Source organism: Salvia splendens, chloroplast (assembly GCF_004379255.2).
Source record: "Salvia splendens chloroplast, complete genome".
In the NCBI taxonomy this organism is placed as follows: domain Eukaryota; kingdom Viridiplantae; phylum Streptophyta; class Magnoliopsida; order Lamiales; family Lamiaceae; genus Salvia; species Salvia splendens.
Window position 1 is genome coordinate 110,001 of NC_050901.1, and position 15,000 is coordinate 125,000.

The following is a 15,000-nucleotide window of genomic DNA, read 5'->3' on the forward strand; positions in this document are numbered from 1 at the left end:
GGGTCCATAGTCTATTCTTTTAGAATTTTAGAAAAAAATTATCTAGAAAAGCGCAGATTTTTTTTGAACAATAGATGTCTTTCACATCCAGCTATACCAACGAGTAATCTCTTAATTTTTATTTAAATGGCAGTTCCAAAAAAACGTACTTCTGCATCAAAAAAGCGTATTCGTAAAAATTTTTGGAAAAGGAAAGGCTATTGGGCGGCGTTAAAAGCATTTTCTTTGGGGAAATCTCTTTCTAATGGGACTTCAAAAAGTTTTTTTGTGCGACAAACAAATAAAATAAAAAAATAAGTTATTAAGAAATAAAGCGGAAAACCTTACAACAATATAAATCGACCTGACTCAAAAATGGAATCCTTCCATTTCAAAAAAAAAATTCCCCAATTCCATTTCCTGGTGAATTAATCAATAGGAAATGGAATTCTTCTGTTTACTTTGACCGAATTCAAACAAAGTTTTTTTAACAAAAAAACACAAGATACTCGATTTAAATTTTCGTATATTTTATTTCCAGGACGGGAGTCTTTTTTTCCCATCAATCTATTTGTACTATAATATTTAACAAATATTTAATATTTTTTGTACAACTTTCTTACTTTTGAATTTCTAGAAATTCTTATATAGAGCCGATATATCTCTCGCCATCAATTCACGAAAAAACACTTAATGAAAATATTCTGGATAAATATGTGTGAATTTTGAATAATCTAAAATATTTTTTTTGGGGAAGCTTAATTCATAGTAAAACTTGCTGGTTTTAAAAGAGTTACGGTCGAGAAGAGTCTAAAATCCACAATAAAAACCTAAACTAAAACAATGAACCTTCACTAAAACAATGAACCTTCAAGTACATATTTGAAGAAATTGGTATTCATCGATTTGAATCTTTCCTGCAAAATATTGCATTCTTCAATCTAGACGATTTCTTATTCATAGGCTATTATAAAGTCAAGACAGGCCGCTATGGTGAAATTGGTAGACACGCTGCTCTTAGGAAGCAGTGCTAGAGCATCTCGGTTCGAGTCCGAGTAGCGGCATGACATTTCATCTCCGAAAAAAATAAAATAGATCCTATAATGAATAATAATGAATTCAATTTCCGATTTCGATTTTATAATTAAGGAACTTTTTTTATGATATTTTCAACTTTAGAGCATATATTAACTCATATTTCTTTTTCGGCTGTTTCAATTCTAATTACAATTCATTTGATAACCTTTTTTGTCGATGAAATCGTAAAACTATATGATTCATCCGAAAAGGGCATGATAATGATCTTTTTGTGTATAACAGGATTATTAATTTCTCGTTGGATTTATTCAAAACATTTTCCACTAAGTGATTTATATGAATCCTTAATCTTCCTTTCGTGGAGTTTTTCTTTTATTTATATCCTTCCATATTTCAAAAAAGATAAAAATCTTCTAAACACAATAATTAGTCCAAGTGCTCTTTTTTCACAGGGCTTTGCTACCTCAGGTCTTTTAACTGAAATACACGAATCCACCATATTAGTACCCGCTCTTCAGTCCGAGTGGTTAATAATGCATGTAAGTATGATGATATTAGGATATGTGGCCCTTTTATGTGGATCATTATTATCAGTATCACTTCTAGTCATTACAGTTAGAAAAAATAGAAGATTTTTTTCTACGAATAATTGTTTATTAAATTTAAACGAGTCATTTTTACTTGGTAAAGTCGAATACATGAATGAAGGAAAAGGAAAAAATGTTTTACAAAAAACTTCTTTTTTTTCTCCAATAAATTATTATAAGTCGCAATTGATTCAACAATTGGATTATTGGAGTTATCGGATTATTAGTCTAGGATTTCTCTTTTTAACGATAGGAATTCTTTCTGGAGCAGTATGGGCTAACGAAGCATGGGGATCCTATTGGAGTTGGGACCCAAAAGAAACTTGGGCCTTTATTACTTGGATCATATTTGCAATTTATTTACATACTCAAACAAATATAAAATGGAAGGGTACAAATTCAGCAATTGTAGCGTTTATTGGGTTTCTTATAATTTGGATATGCTATTTTGGAGTAAATCTATTAGCAATAGGATTACATAGTTATGGTTCATTTACATTAACATCTAATTAAATTCAAAAAGGAATTCTTACTACTTACGAATAGGAATAGAAAAGCATACAACACATATGAATATCACTTTGTGTGAACTAACGAGAGCCCCGTGACTTTGATTCGCGAGACTCTTGCTAGTTCAAATTCATTTTTTTTTACTTAACCCAAGATAAGAAAAAGCCTTCTTTTTTTCTTTTTTCATTGTACAACGAACCTTTTTGTAAACAATAAGATCGTTTTTTTTTTTCATTTTTTTATCAATAAAAAAACGATCTATAAAAAGAATTAGATAGGATAACTTCAACCTTTTCAACTGATAGTGAAAGAACGAAATCTGGGTATATACCAATACCGAGTACGGGTAAAAAAATAGAGATTGAAAGAAAAAATTCTCGCGGCCCAGAATCAAAAAAATAAGAGTTTGGGCCGTTAAATATCTTGTATCCATAGAACATCTGGCGTAACATAGATAATAAATAAATAGGGGTTAATATCATTCCAATTGCCATTACAAAAGTAATTACGATTTTTGTCATTAAAAGAAATTTTGGACTAGTAACTAATCCAAAAAAGACTAGTAATTCGGCAACAAAACCACTCATACCTGGTAATGCGAGGGAGGCCATCGAAAAACTACTGAACATCGTGAACATTTTTGGCATTGGGATAGCTATTCCACCCATTTCATCAAGATAAAGAAGGCGTATTCTATCATAAGTTGTTCCGGACAAGAAAAAAAGTGCAGCACCGATAAATCCATGAGAGATTATTTGTAAAAGGGCTCCGTTGAGCCCGATATCCGTAATAGAACCAATTCCTATAATTATAAAACCCATATGAGATACAGAGGAATAGGCTATTCTTTTTTTTAAATTCCGTTGACCCAGAGATGTTGAAGCTGCATAGATTATTTGCATTGCGCCCACTATTATCAACCAAGGAGAAAATAGCGAATGAGCATGAGGAAATAATTCCATATTGATCCGAACTAATCCATACGCTCCCATTTTTAATAAGATTCCGGCTAGAAGCATACAAGTACTATAATGCGCTTCTCCGTGGGTATCTGGTAACCATGTATGTAGGGGTATGATTGGTAATTTGACAGCAAAAGCAAGAAAAAATCCAATATAAAAGAATATTTCCAAGGCCACAGGATAGGACTGATTAGCCAATATTTCCAAATTTAATGTTGGTTCAGTAGAACTATATAAGCCGACGCCCAGAACTCCCATTAAAAGAAAAATAGAACCCCCTGCCGTGTACAAAATAAATTTTGTAGCCGAATACAGACGTTTTTTTCCTCCCCACATGGATACAAGTAGATAAACGGGAATTAATTCTAACTCCCACATGAGAAAAAAAAGTAAAAGATCTCGAGAAGAAAATAATCCTATTTGTCCACTGTACATTGCTAACATCAGGAAATGAAATAATCGAGAATCTCGAGTAACCGGCCAAGCCGCTAAAGTAGCTAAAGTAGTGATGAACCCCGTTAGTAAAATGGGTCCTATAGAGAGTCCATCTATTCCTAATCTCCAATGAAAATCCAAAAAAAGGATCCATTTATAATCCTCCGTTAGTTGGATTAATGGGTCGTCTGATTGAAAATGATAGCAAAATGCATAAGTCGTTAGAAGAAGCTCTAAGATGCATATACATATAGTATACCACCGGATTACTCTATTTCCCCTATGTGGAAGAAAAAAAATTAAGCAACCTGCAAATATTGGCAAAACCGCAATTATTGTTAAACAAGGAAAATGGTTCGTGGTAAAGACAAGATACACTTGGGCCAGAAAAATCCGTGCTCAATTGAATTTTATTTTGAGCACGGATTTTGTCGGTAAAAAAAAAGAAAAATGGATTCAAGTAGAGTTTTATGGAATGTATCAATAAGCTAGACCCATACTCCGAGTTGTTTCATGCCATAAATAAACACGAACACTCAAAAAATCCGTTGGACACGCGGATTCACACCTCTTACAACCAACGCAGTCTTCGGTCCTTGGGGCAGAAGCAATTTGTTTAGCTTTACATCCATCCCAAGGTATCATTTCTAATACATCGGTGGGGCACGCCCGGACACATTGGGTACATCCTATACATGTATCATAAATCTTTACTGAATGTGACATTGGATCTATACATTTTGAACGTCATAAATTTTCGATCTAGAAAACTAACTTATAAATGAATCCTATAAGTTAGATACCGGACGAATCAATGAGTGATCATAATCAATTTACTTCCGAATTTCTTTATGAAAAAGGACCAAAATACTTTGATTTCTTGTGTTTTTGCAACCACGATCATACCTTACCCGTCTCAAACCTATTAATTTGAACTTTTTTCTAAATATTCAAATTTCCACTGATATAATGAATACTATTTATTCAATAAGTTTGATTGGTTAATACGAGTTGATTTTTTGTTACGATAAATTGATGAAACAATAGCCGGTCCAATAGCTGCTTCAGCGGCTGCAATAGTTATAACAAAAATGGAAAAAATGTCTCCTCTTAATTGACGATTATCAAAAATATCAGAAAATGTTACAAAATTTATATTAACTGAATTTAATAGAAGTTCAAGGCACATAAGGGCTCTAACCATATTTCGACTTGTGATCAATCCATAGATACCAACAGAAAATAAATAGGCACTCAAAACAAGTATATGCTCGAGCATCATTAATCAACTCCTTATCAATTTTGATTTGTTTTAATCTGAACAATAATTGAATAGATTCGATTCTAACAAATATGAAACAGGGAAATAGATTAGTAATAGATCGATATAAAACGAAAGCCTTTCTATTCGATTTAAAAAAAAGTAATTCAAATTAAATTAACGAATTCTAACTTTTGTGTTAGTTAATTCTATTTGAATTACTTGTTGATTTCTTATTGACGAGCTATCGAAATAGCACCTATTAAAGCTACTAAAAGGATTATTGAAATGAGTTCAAATGGAAGAAAAAAATCGGTTGCTAAATGAATTCCAATTTGTTGGCTATTACTTATCAAATCTTGTTCTAAAATATGATTTGATTTTGTAGTCCAGCTGATGCCATACCAGGCCGTATCTGGAATAGTAGTAATTAGTGAAATAAAAAGACTTGTACAAATCATTGAAGTAACCCCATCTCCAACGGTCCAAAGATGAAAATCTTTGTAATATTCTGAACCATTCATAAACATCACAGCAAAAATTATTAAAACATTTATAGCTCCTACATAAATAAGGAGCTGCGCAGCAGCTACAAAATATGAGTTCGATAGAATATAGAATAAGGATATACAAAACAGAACCAATCCCAAGGAAAAGGCCGAATAAATTGGATTCGGAAGTAATACTACTGCCAGACTTCCTAATATAAGACCTGATCCTAGAAAGACTAAAAGAAAATCATGTATTGGTCCGGGTAAATCCATTTGATTTTATAAAAAAAATCGAAATATTTCATGTCTTTGTTGACCTGACCAGGAAAAAAGAAGTTATCCTTTTTTTTTATTTTAACATACTTCTTAATTGAATTAAATTTCAATGAATGGGGATGATTTGGATTGATGTAAATACAGGACTCCTTTTTTTGAGTTTCGAAAGCAAAGGTTAAAACTTTATCTTTATATTTTATATTATTCGAATAGAAACTCGTTTTAAATGAAAATCAAGCCGCGACCCTCACCAACGAATCTTTCTTTTGTATTGACCAAGTAAAAACCTCATTCCTTTAACTCCAAAAAATGGCAAAAGCTTTTTTTTTTGAATTTGTAAATGTTTTGTGAATTGAGAGTTTTATACATTGTTGAGTTGAGGTAAATTCGAAGAAATTGTGCGAATTGTGTAATCTTCAATTATTGATACCGGTAACCGACCTAAAGCAATTTGATTATAATTCAATTCATGACGATTATAAGTAGAAAGCTCATATTCTTCGGACATTGATAAACAATTTGTTGGACAATACTCAACACAATTACCACAAAATATACAAATTCCAAAATCAATACTGTAATTAAGTAATCGTTTCTTTCGAATATCTGTTTGCAATTTCCAATCTACAACGGGTAAATCTATAGGACATACACGAACACATACTTCACAAGCAATGCATTTATCAAATTCAAAGTGGATTCGGCCTCGGAAACGTTCTGATGTAATCAATTTTTCGTAGGGGTATTGAATAGTTACAGGTAAACGATTCGCATGGGACAAGGTAATCACGAAACCTTGACCAATGTATCTGGCAGCTCGTATTGTTTGTTGACCAGAGTTCAAGAACCGAGTTAGCATAGGGAACATGTCGGAATATCTCTAAATAAATTTACTCGTTTCTTTCTCTTGTTTGAGACAAGTTATGAAGAATAGAATATTCTATTCCTTTACAGTGAAAGAAGTTGGAACGAAGTCGTTAATAATAGATTACCCAAAGAAATAGGTAAAAGAAATTTCCATCCAAGATTTAATAGTTGGTCCATTCTCAGTCTTGGTAAAGTCCATCTTGTTGCAATAGAAAGGAATAAGAACAAATAAGTTTTAGCCAGTGTAATAAAAATACTGATTATTGTTCCAAAAACTTTCCCTCTTTGATTTATGTTAAATAACTCAGGACAAAATAGGTTTGGAATAGAAAGATTCCACCCCCCCAAGTAAAGAACTGTTACAAATAATGAAGAAATTAGTAGATTTAGATACGAAGCTACATAAAATAAGCCAAATTTTATACCTGAATATTCGGTTTGATAACCAGCTACTAATTCTTCTTCGGCTTCTGGTAAATCAAAAGGTAATCTCTCACACTCGGCTAGAGAAGAAATTAGAAAAATGAGAAACCCTATAGGTTGACGCCACAAATTCCATCCCCAAAAACCGTATTTAGATTGTGTTTCAACTATATCAACTGTACTTAAACTGTTAGATAATCATAGTCGACAATAACATCACTGCTTTCATCGCTATTACAGAACCGTACATGAGATTTTCACCTCATACGGCTCCTCATAGGTCACAAATAAATCTAAGAGCCTTTCAACATTATTTATCTTGATGTGTTTGTAGGATAGATAGAAAATAAAACTCTTAGCCTAAGGCCTAGAATTAGACTAATGGAATTCTGTCTGCTATATTTCTAATTATAATAAAAAAGTGCTTCGGAATTTATCTCATATTTTAAGAATTTTCATTTTTCTTTTTTTATTAAAAACTTATCCTTGAATGAAAAAAAAAGACTTTTTAGAGGAATATACCATAGATATTTCAACTTCTCGTTTTCGATTATGAAAAAGAATTTAGGCATTACATAACAAGAATTGGATTTCGTTCCTATTCTCCTTTCTCAGAAAAGAGGTATTATTCGCATTATAAAAAGTAAAAGATTTCTTCGTTTTGATAGTTATTTACTTAATTGGTGGACAGGAACATACTCTGGGTCGAAATCATGGGGAGGTACTTCTTAATAATTTCTACCAACTTAAAGCCCCAATTCGAATTATTTTTCTATAACAAAAATATCCTATATGGATAACTTTCAGAATCTCCATTACTAATCCTTTGTGTATCTTGGTCTTCCTAACCATCCACTCGTTTTTTTTAATCTTTCATTAAGATAATATATCTATGCTATGGTAATAGTATAGAAAAAACCCATACAATTGATCTTTTAAACCCGCTTCAAGCCATGATGACTAATCAGCAAATCTCGGGGTAAACAGCCTTGACTGCTTATGTTTACTTTTACTTAATTCTTGTACGTAGGAAATGAGATTTCATTCTTTTAACAGCAAATTTTTAAGCCGTTTTATTTCACTCATATAACTATCTGGTTTAATTCATCAATCCAATGATGAATAAAAAATCGATATTCAAACCGTTTGACTTTCTTGTTAGAAAGAAAAGAAATGGGGGAATTTTTATGTCTCACCGAATCACACGTAGAGATATTGATAATACACATAGAGTTAATGGTATTTCATAACTAATTGATTGAGCAGCAGCCCTTAATCCACCTAAAAAGGAATATTTATTATTTGATCCATATCCTGACATAAGCAATCCAACGGGAGCAAGACTTGAAATGGCGATCCATAAAAAAACACCAATACTAAGATCAGCTAGAATAAAGTGATAGCTAAAAGGAATTATTGAATAACTTAGTAAAATGGATATGACTGCTATGGATGGACCAATACTGAATAAACGAGTATCTCCTCTAGATGGAAGAATATTTTCTTTGAAAAGTAGTTTTGTACCATCGGCTAAAGCTTGAAGAATTCCCAAAGGCCCCGCGTATTCGGGTCCAATACGTTGCTGTATCCCTGCGGATATTTCTCTTTCTAACCAAACAATTACTAAAACACCCAGTGTGATTCCTAATACAAGAATGAAAATAGGGACAAGCATCCATATGATCCCATAAACTTCTTTTAAGGCTTCCAATCTGGAAAAAGAATGGATAGCTTCTATTTCTATTATATCAATTATCATTTCAACGATCAACTTCTCCCATAATGATATCTATACTACCTAGTATCGTCATAATATCAGCCAATTTCATTCTTTTAACTAACTGCGGAAGAATTTGCAAGTTGATAAACCCCGGCGGTCGGATTTTCCATCTCCAAGGAAAAACACTCTGATCTCCGATCAGAAAAATTCCCAATTCTCCTTTTGGTGCTTCGACTCTTACATAAAGTTCTTGCTTGGATAATTCAAAAGTGGGAGAAGGCTTTTTACTAATAAATCGATATTCAAAATCATTCCATTCAGGGTCTTTTATTCTATCAAAGCGCCGGCTTTCTAAATTCTCATAGGGCCCCCCTGGAATTCCTTCCAAGGCTTGTTGGATTATTTTGATGGATTCTCTCATTTCACCGATTCGTACTAAATAACGAGCTAATGAATCACCTTCGTTTTGCCATTGAATCTCCCAATCAAATTCGTCATAACACTCATAACGATCAACTTTACGAAGATCCCATTGGATTCCCGAAGCTCGTAGCATTGGCCCCGATAAACCCCAATTTAGTGCTTCTTCTCCACCAATAATACCTACGCCTTCAACTCGTTCTAAAAAAATAGGATTTCGTGTAATAAGCTTTTGATATTCAGCAACCCCAGTTAAAAAATAATCGCAAAAATCCAAACATTTATCTACCCAGCCATAAGGTAGATCAGCAGCAACTCCTCCGATACGAAAATAATTATGCATCATGCGCATACCGGTAGCAGCTTCAAATAGGTCATATATTAATTCTCGTTCTCGAAAAATATAGAAAAAAGGGGTCTGTGCCCCAATATCTGCCATAAAAGGACCAAGCCATAACAAATGGGAAGCGATACGACTCAACTCCAGCATAATAGCTCTAATATAGCTAGCCCTTTTAGGTACTTGAATATTGCCTAGCTGTTCGGGTCCATTTACGGTTATTGCTTCTGTAAACATGGTAGCTAAATAATCCCAACGTGTTACATAAGGCAAATATTGTATAATTGTTCGATTTTCCGCAATTTTCTCCATTCCTCTATGTAAATAACCTAATATAGGTTCACAGTCAATAACATCTTCACCGTCGAGAGTAACGATCAGTCGAAGAACACCATGCATTGATGGGTGGTGAGGCCCCATATTCACTATCATAAGGTCGTTTCTTGGAATTGGTGTAATCATAAGTTTTTCCCGAGTCAGTCTTCCATGCATTTCTGAAAGTAAAAAGAAGTTCATTCCCATTTAAATGACTAAGCTCATCAAAAAGTATCATGCTTCAAATTAACGTGTTTTTATTTCTCGAATATCCAACTCATCAATTAATTCTTTATAGCGTCCTCTACTTCTTTTTGACAAATAGGCTAGTAGTCGTTGACGTTTTCCCAAAATTTTGCGCAAACCTCTCTGAGATGAAAAGTCTTTTTTGTGCAATTCCAAATGTGAAGTAAGTCTCCTTATCTTAGTGGTGAAACTGAATACTTGAAATTCAACAGACCCTCTATTTTCTTCGTTTTCTTTTTGAGAAATAATCGAAATTACGGAATTTTTTACCATAAAAAATGCTCCTTTTTCCTTGTACAGATATGGATTTTACCGATCAGTAATAATAATGCTATTAATTTGTATGTGGTATATACAATAATTTAATGTAAGTAACTCCTAATTTTCTGAATTCAAACCAATCAATCGAATTTGAAATTCTATTTAGATAGGAATAGAAAACAATTGGTACATTTTCACATGGAAGAATTTAGACCTAAAATTCATAAGTTTCTGTTAATTCATTTCGAGATCTAATTGAGATATTATTCAAAGTAATTTCATATTGGATACTAGAATGAGATGTGAGACAATAAAAGCGGATGGTCTGTATATGTGTTTACTTTGATATACCCTAGAAATTCTATTTTCTATTCTAGGGTATATAGAAATAGGATCTAGGATATATAGAAAAATGTATTATTCACAAAATTTCAATCGCGGATACAGATGTATCCTTAACATACTGAAACGACTGCCATTATTGGTATCAAACCAATAACGATTCATACAAGCTAAATCTTCTAATCGATAATTAGGCCAAAGAAAGAGCTTTAATTTCATTAATTTATTTTTCTCTCTATCAAGATGGTTATTGTCATGTGAAACTTGGCTGCTGTTTGTTACGTTCGTTTCATTCCAAAATACTATATTTCTATCTATATAATTTATATTCTTTGAATTGAAACAAATTAGAATTCTCACTTTTCTACGACGTTTAAACGATAAAACATTTTCCGGAACAAGTAAATTAAAATGCTTTTTGTCTCTATTTTTGGTTATTCTTTGATGTGGTAAAATAGTTTCATCCAAATTTTTCTTAGAAACATATCTTTGCTCTTGATATTTTTGATTAATTTGATGCTTACTCTTATGAAGCAGCGAAATACCTATGGTTTGGTACATAATGAATTGTCCGTCTTTTTTGCCAGACAGACGAAGTGGTTCTACAATCAATACTCCTTTCTTCATCAATTCGGAGAGAGTCAAATTCTTTTGAATCAACATTATATCCAAACTCATTGCTCTCTTTTGAATCGAGGATATAGTAATTTTTCTTGGATCTATCAGTCTAAGCAGGAGACAATAGATCTTGATATTATTGATCATTCTTTGATTCAAAGTTGCGTCCCATCTTAATTGAAAAAGCAAATAATGTTTCAGGAAGAAATCTAGTTCTGCTTCTGTATTGCTTTTGTATTGTTTTTTCTTTTTCGCTTTTTTCATGTCCGAGCTTGCATAATTTTCTTCAATATCTTTTTGTTGTGAGAAAACGGATTCGCGATCTCCTTGGCTTATGGGTTCTTTTTGTTCTTCATTTCGATGCTTTTTATTCGATGTTATCAAAAAATTTATCCTTTTCTTTTCATTAATATTTTTACTACTATTTAAATTTAAAAGAAGTAATTTGCTTGGTATAAACCAAGGTTTCATTTTATATGCCTTATAAAGTAACACAAATTCTGGGAAGAGCCAAAATTCCAGATTCGATATAGAACGCTTTAGCCTTTTTTCATTCATTCCCATCCAATCAAAAAATCTTTTGTGTAGATTTTGTGAATTGGTTTCTGGAATCATAAGATATAAAATATTTTTTTTAGAAATTATTGGAGAGTTGTTAGTACGAATGTTCGCATTTTGATACCTATTGGTATCAATTAGGATCCAGGCCTCAATATCAATATCGACTTTTTGTCTAAGATAAAAATGGAAAATTTTCCAATCAAAATATTTTCTATCAGCTGGTTTTTCCATATATGGAATATCAACCTGCCCTAGATCATTTGGAATAGGGATGTTCCTCCGTATATCAAAAAAGTCTTTTTTCGACCTGTTAGAAGTATAAGAAATTTCTTGCTTCTTATTTCCTTGAAAGGGAGGTCTATAAAAAAAGCATTCCGTTTTATTTTTATAATTAATAAATTTATATGATAAAAGATTATATCTATAGTATTTTCGAAAATTATCTTTTTCAGTATATAATAAATATACTTCAGATTGCTTTTTGGAACCAACTAATAGGTCTTTTTCATATGAATGCTGCTTGCTTAAATTTGTCTTTTTGTCTATACAACGCTGGCGAACTCTATTTCGCCATTTTTCTGGTATTAATTTAGACCATCTGATCTGAGATAAATGGTACTGAAAATGCCCTTTTAACCAGTTTTTCCATTGATCTGTTTCATAGCCCGGAAGTTTCTTATTTGCTAATTTCGAATGAACCATTCCTTGTCTTTCAAAAGAATCCTTTATTTTAGACTTAAGAAAAGGGTGTATTCTTTGATATTGAACAACAGATCTTACCGAGTTACTAATTTGGATTTGTGATAATTTGTAAAATACATATGTTTGTGACATGTAGGATAAGTCATAAAAAATACGTGAATTTTCTTTAATATTACTGATCTTATCAAGTGACTTTTTTATAGCCGAAATAAGCGAAATTGAAGTTTTCTTTTTTGTATTAATTTTTGCTTGTTTTCTTTCATTATTGTTATCAATAAATTTTTTTGTTAATTTAAGAAAAAGTTCTGTATTTATTCTGGGAATATTAACGATAGATACAAATATATCTGTATAGATTTTTTCAATGAAAATTTTTAAAAGGGAGGGTAATTTACGGATTAATCGAGGATTTCTTCTTTTTAATATTTGCCATTTTTCAAATCTTTTAGCATTATAACTTGTTTTGTTAGGACTAAGATTTTTTATTCTTGTAGTTACTTTTTTTTTCTCTTTTGAGATTCTTTCTATTTGATTTCGGATTGTACTTGTTCTATCGGTGAGATCTTTCATTTTTTTTTCTGTCAATCGAGAATTTGTCCAACTCGGAGATGCAATTTGACTAAATGATTTGTGAATCATCTCATTGCTTCTCATGGAATCTTTTTCTTCTTTAAGTTCTTTCAATTTATATACTTCTACTTCTCTTAATCTAAACAATAGAATTGGATTTACTTTTGAAAGTTCTTTTATTATTTTTTTTAGAAAAAAAATACTTCCGATAAACCATTTTTTGATTTCTTTTGAAACCTTTTGAAGTAATTTTGTTTTTTCTTTGAAAACTGTTAGAACTAGAAAATACTTCTTTTTAAATTTTGCAATTTTTTTTTTGAATTCCTTAAAAATTGGTTTAAAAAAAGAAGGACGTTTTCGGGGCGGACCAAAAGGAAGTTCCGCTTCCATTCCCCAAATTGTTAAAAAACAAAAATCATCTTTTTCTTTTTTCTTTTCCATTAGATCTTTCTGAGAGGATTGTAGTTTGGATTTGTGCCAAGGTTTCAGACAGAAAGGAAACAATATTTTTATCTGAATACCATCTGTCAACCAATTTTTGGGAAATTCTGTTTCGGATAATGGAACACCATTATAGGTACATTTAAGATGTATCTCTCTATTCCATTCCTGGAAATCCTCAGCCCATTCAGGAAGTTCGAATAGGAGTATACGGCCAATATTTTTTGTAATTATTAATAAAGGTAATAGAATACTTTTTCTAAAAATAGATTGAGTTAGTAACATACAACCTCTTACTACTTGCGCAAGTGGAATGCTATCCCAGGCCTCTGCTATCTCTATTCGCACTTTTTCCTTTCTTTTGTTCTTTTCTTTTTTTTCTTCTCTTTTTGTTTGTTCTTTTGCATACTCTACTATGTTGAATGCTTTTCCCTTACCCACCCAATTTTGAAAAAAAAGTTTAATCAATGCGGAGATATCAAAAGAAAAAACAGGGAATTTTTGTAGTCTTTCAAAAAAAAGGAAGGAGTGCGCATTTGCTTGAAACAACTCTGAAATAACTATTTTACGCCTTTGAGCTCGCATAGAACCTTTGATTATACCCCGCCGAAAGTCTGATTGTTGTGAATAACGTATCAAAGCCACTTCGTCTATTTCATCGGGCATATTAGTATCGGTAATATTAGAATCACTATTCTCCCTGTTAGCAGTAAAAATCACTACACGTTTGCCCTTTCTTGAACGAATTTGATGATCTATTGGTACGTTTTCTTGATATTCTCCTGACTGTTGTTCTAAATCGGTAATTAATCTGTATGACCGTTGGGGTATTTTTTTACTGATTTTTTTTATCGATTTTCTGCTAATTTTTCGACCATCAAAATAGGTTTGAGTTAAAAATTTTTTAAAACTTTTTGTTCCTTTTTCGGAATCTATTCTTCCTTCTGAAAATAAAAAAGGATCTTTCAGGTTTAGATTGGGAGATCCTGATTCTCTAACAAATTTACTGATGAAAGTTAAAAAATGAAAAATTTCTGTTGATAATGGTTTTTTTTCAAATCTATTTTTTGTCAGTTCAAATTTTCGATAATCGGCATCTGGAAGAAGTATACCATGAATTCGATTTATCTCAAATTTCTCTATGAGATTTTCTATTAAAGTATTGTTTAATGTTGAAAGAGAAAGGTTTTTGTAGATTGTTTTACGGTATGATCCGTTCAAGAAGGGATCATATACTTTTGATAAGTATTCGTTTGTAGAATCCTCATTACATAATCGAGTTCTTGTTTCCAGTACCCTCAAAGAAAAAGCTTCTTTGTCTAGAGCTTTAATTCTATTTTGAAATTCGTTGTTGAAACTTTTCCCTTTTTCTTTGTTGGTATAAACCCAAGGATTGTAAAGTTCATTACATGCAGATTTTTCGAAAAGATGGGTCGATATCCTTTTTTTTATCATTTCAAAAAAAATGGATAAACCAGGAGGATATGTAAAAGAAATTCTTTCTTTTCCATCACTTTGACATATGTCAAAAAAATATTGCGACATTTCATTTCTCACAACCCTGTCAAAGTTATTATTTTTTATGTATCGAAATGGTCGATTCCATCGCTTCGAATCGAAAAGAACAGTTATAAA

General features: G+C 31.8%; 11 protein-coding genes and 1 non-coding gene across 12 annotated transcripts in view, besides 1 other annotated feature; 3 read left to right on the plus strand and 9 right to left on the minus strand. All coding sequences in view use genetic code 11, as the record gives it.

Moving 5' to 3' along the window:
- Positions 1-15,000: part of a sequence feature (small single-copy region; SSC) that runs on past both edges of the window.
- rpl32 (ribosomal protein L32) lies at positions 127-297 on the plus strand. Its single transcript has one exon. The coding sequence runs from the start codon at positions 127-129 to the stop codon at positions 295-297; it is 171 nt and encodes a 56-aa protein (YP_009938058.1).
- On the plus strand, positions 964-1,043 carry trnL-UAG. Its single transcript has one exon. It is a non-coding gene; the product is annotated as a tRNA-Leu (tRNA).
- ccsA (cytochrome c heme attachment protein) lies at positions 1,140-2,117 on the plus strand. The gene has a single exon. It carries the CDS (start codon positions 1,140-1,142, stop codon positions 2,115-2,117), a length of 978 nt encoding a protein of 325 aa, YP_009938059.1.
- ndhD (NADH-plastoquinone oxidoreductase subunit 4) lies at positions 2,357-3,898 on the minus strand. Its single transcript has one exon. The coding sequence runs from the start codon at positions 3,896-3,898 to the stop codon at positions 2,357-2,359; it is 1,542 nt and encodes a 513-aa protein (YP_009938060.1).
- Positions 3,992-4,237, minus strand: psaC (photosystem I subunit VII). Its single transcript has one exon. The coding sequence runs from the start codon at positions 4,235-4,237 to the stop codon at positions 3,992-3,994; it is 246 nt and encodes an 81-aa protein (YP_009938061.1).
- Positions 4,488-4,790, minus strand: ndhE (NADH-plastoquinone oxidoreductase subunit 4L). The gene has a single exon. The coding sequence runs from the start codon at positions 4,788-4,790 to the stop codon at positions 4,488-4,490; it is 303 nt and encodes a 100-aa protein (YP_009938062.1).
- ndhG (NADH-plastoquinone oxidoreductase subunit 6) lies at positions 5,006-5,536 on the minus strand. The gene has a single exon. The coding sequence runs from the start codon at positions 5,534-5,536 to the stop codon at positions 5,006-5,008; it is 531 nt and encodes a 176-aa protein (YP_009938063.1).
- ndhI (NADH-plastoquinone oxidoreductase subunit I) lies at positions 5,901-6,407 on the minus strand. The gene has a single exon. It carries the CDS (start codon positions 6,405-6,407, stop codon positions 5,901-5,903), a length of 507 nt encoding a protein of 168 aa, YP_009938064.1.
- Positions 6,488-8,588, minus strand: ndhA (NADH-plastoquinone oxidoreductase subunit 1). Its single transcript has 2 exons — positions 8,037-8,588; positions 6,488-7,027 (listed from the first exon to the last, which is right to left on the minus strand). The coding sequence occupies exons 1-2, from the start codon at positions 8,586-8,588 to the stop codon at positions 6,488-6,490; spliced, it is 1,092 nt and encodes a 363-aa protein (YP_009938065.1).
- Positions 8,590-9,831, minus strand: ndhH (NADH-plastoquinone oxidoreductase subunit 7). Its single transcript has one exon. The coding sequence runs from the start codon at positions 9,829-9,831 to the stop codon at positions 8,590-8,592; it is 1,242 nt and encodes a 413-aa protein (YP_009938066.1).
- rps15 (ribosomal protein S15) lies at positions 9,871-10,143 on the minus strand. Its single transcript has one exon. It carries the CDS (start codon positions 10,141-10,143, stop codon positions 9,871-9,873), a length of 273 nt encoding a protein of 90 aa, YP_009938067.1.
- Positions 10,549-15,000, minus strand: part of ycf1 (hypothetical protein RF1) — a 5,637-nt gene continuing 1,185 nt past the window's right edge. Inside the window, exon 1 of the mRNA in view lies at positions 10,549-15,000. This exon is cut by the window's right edge and continues 1,185 nt beyond it. Within this exon, the coding sequence (YP_009938068.1) occupies positions 10,549-15,000 (4,452 nt within the window).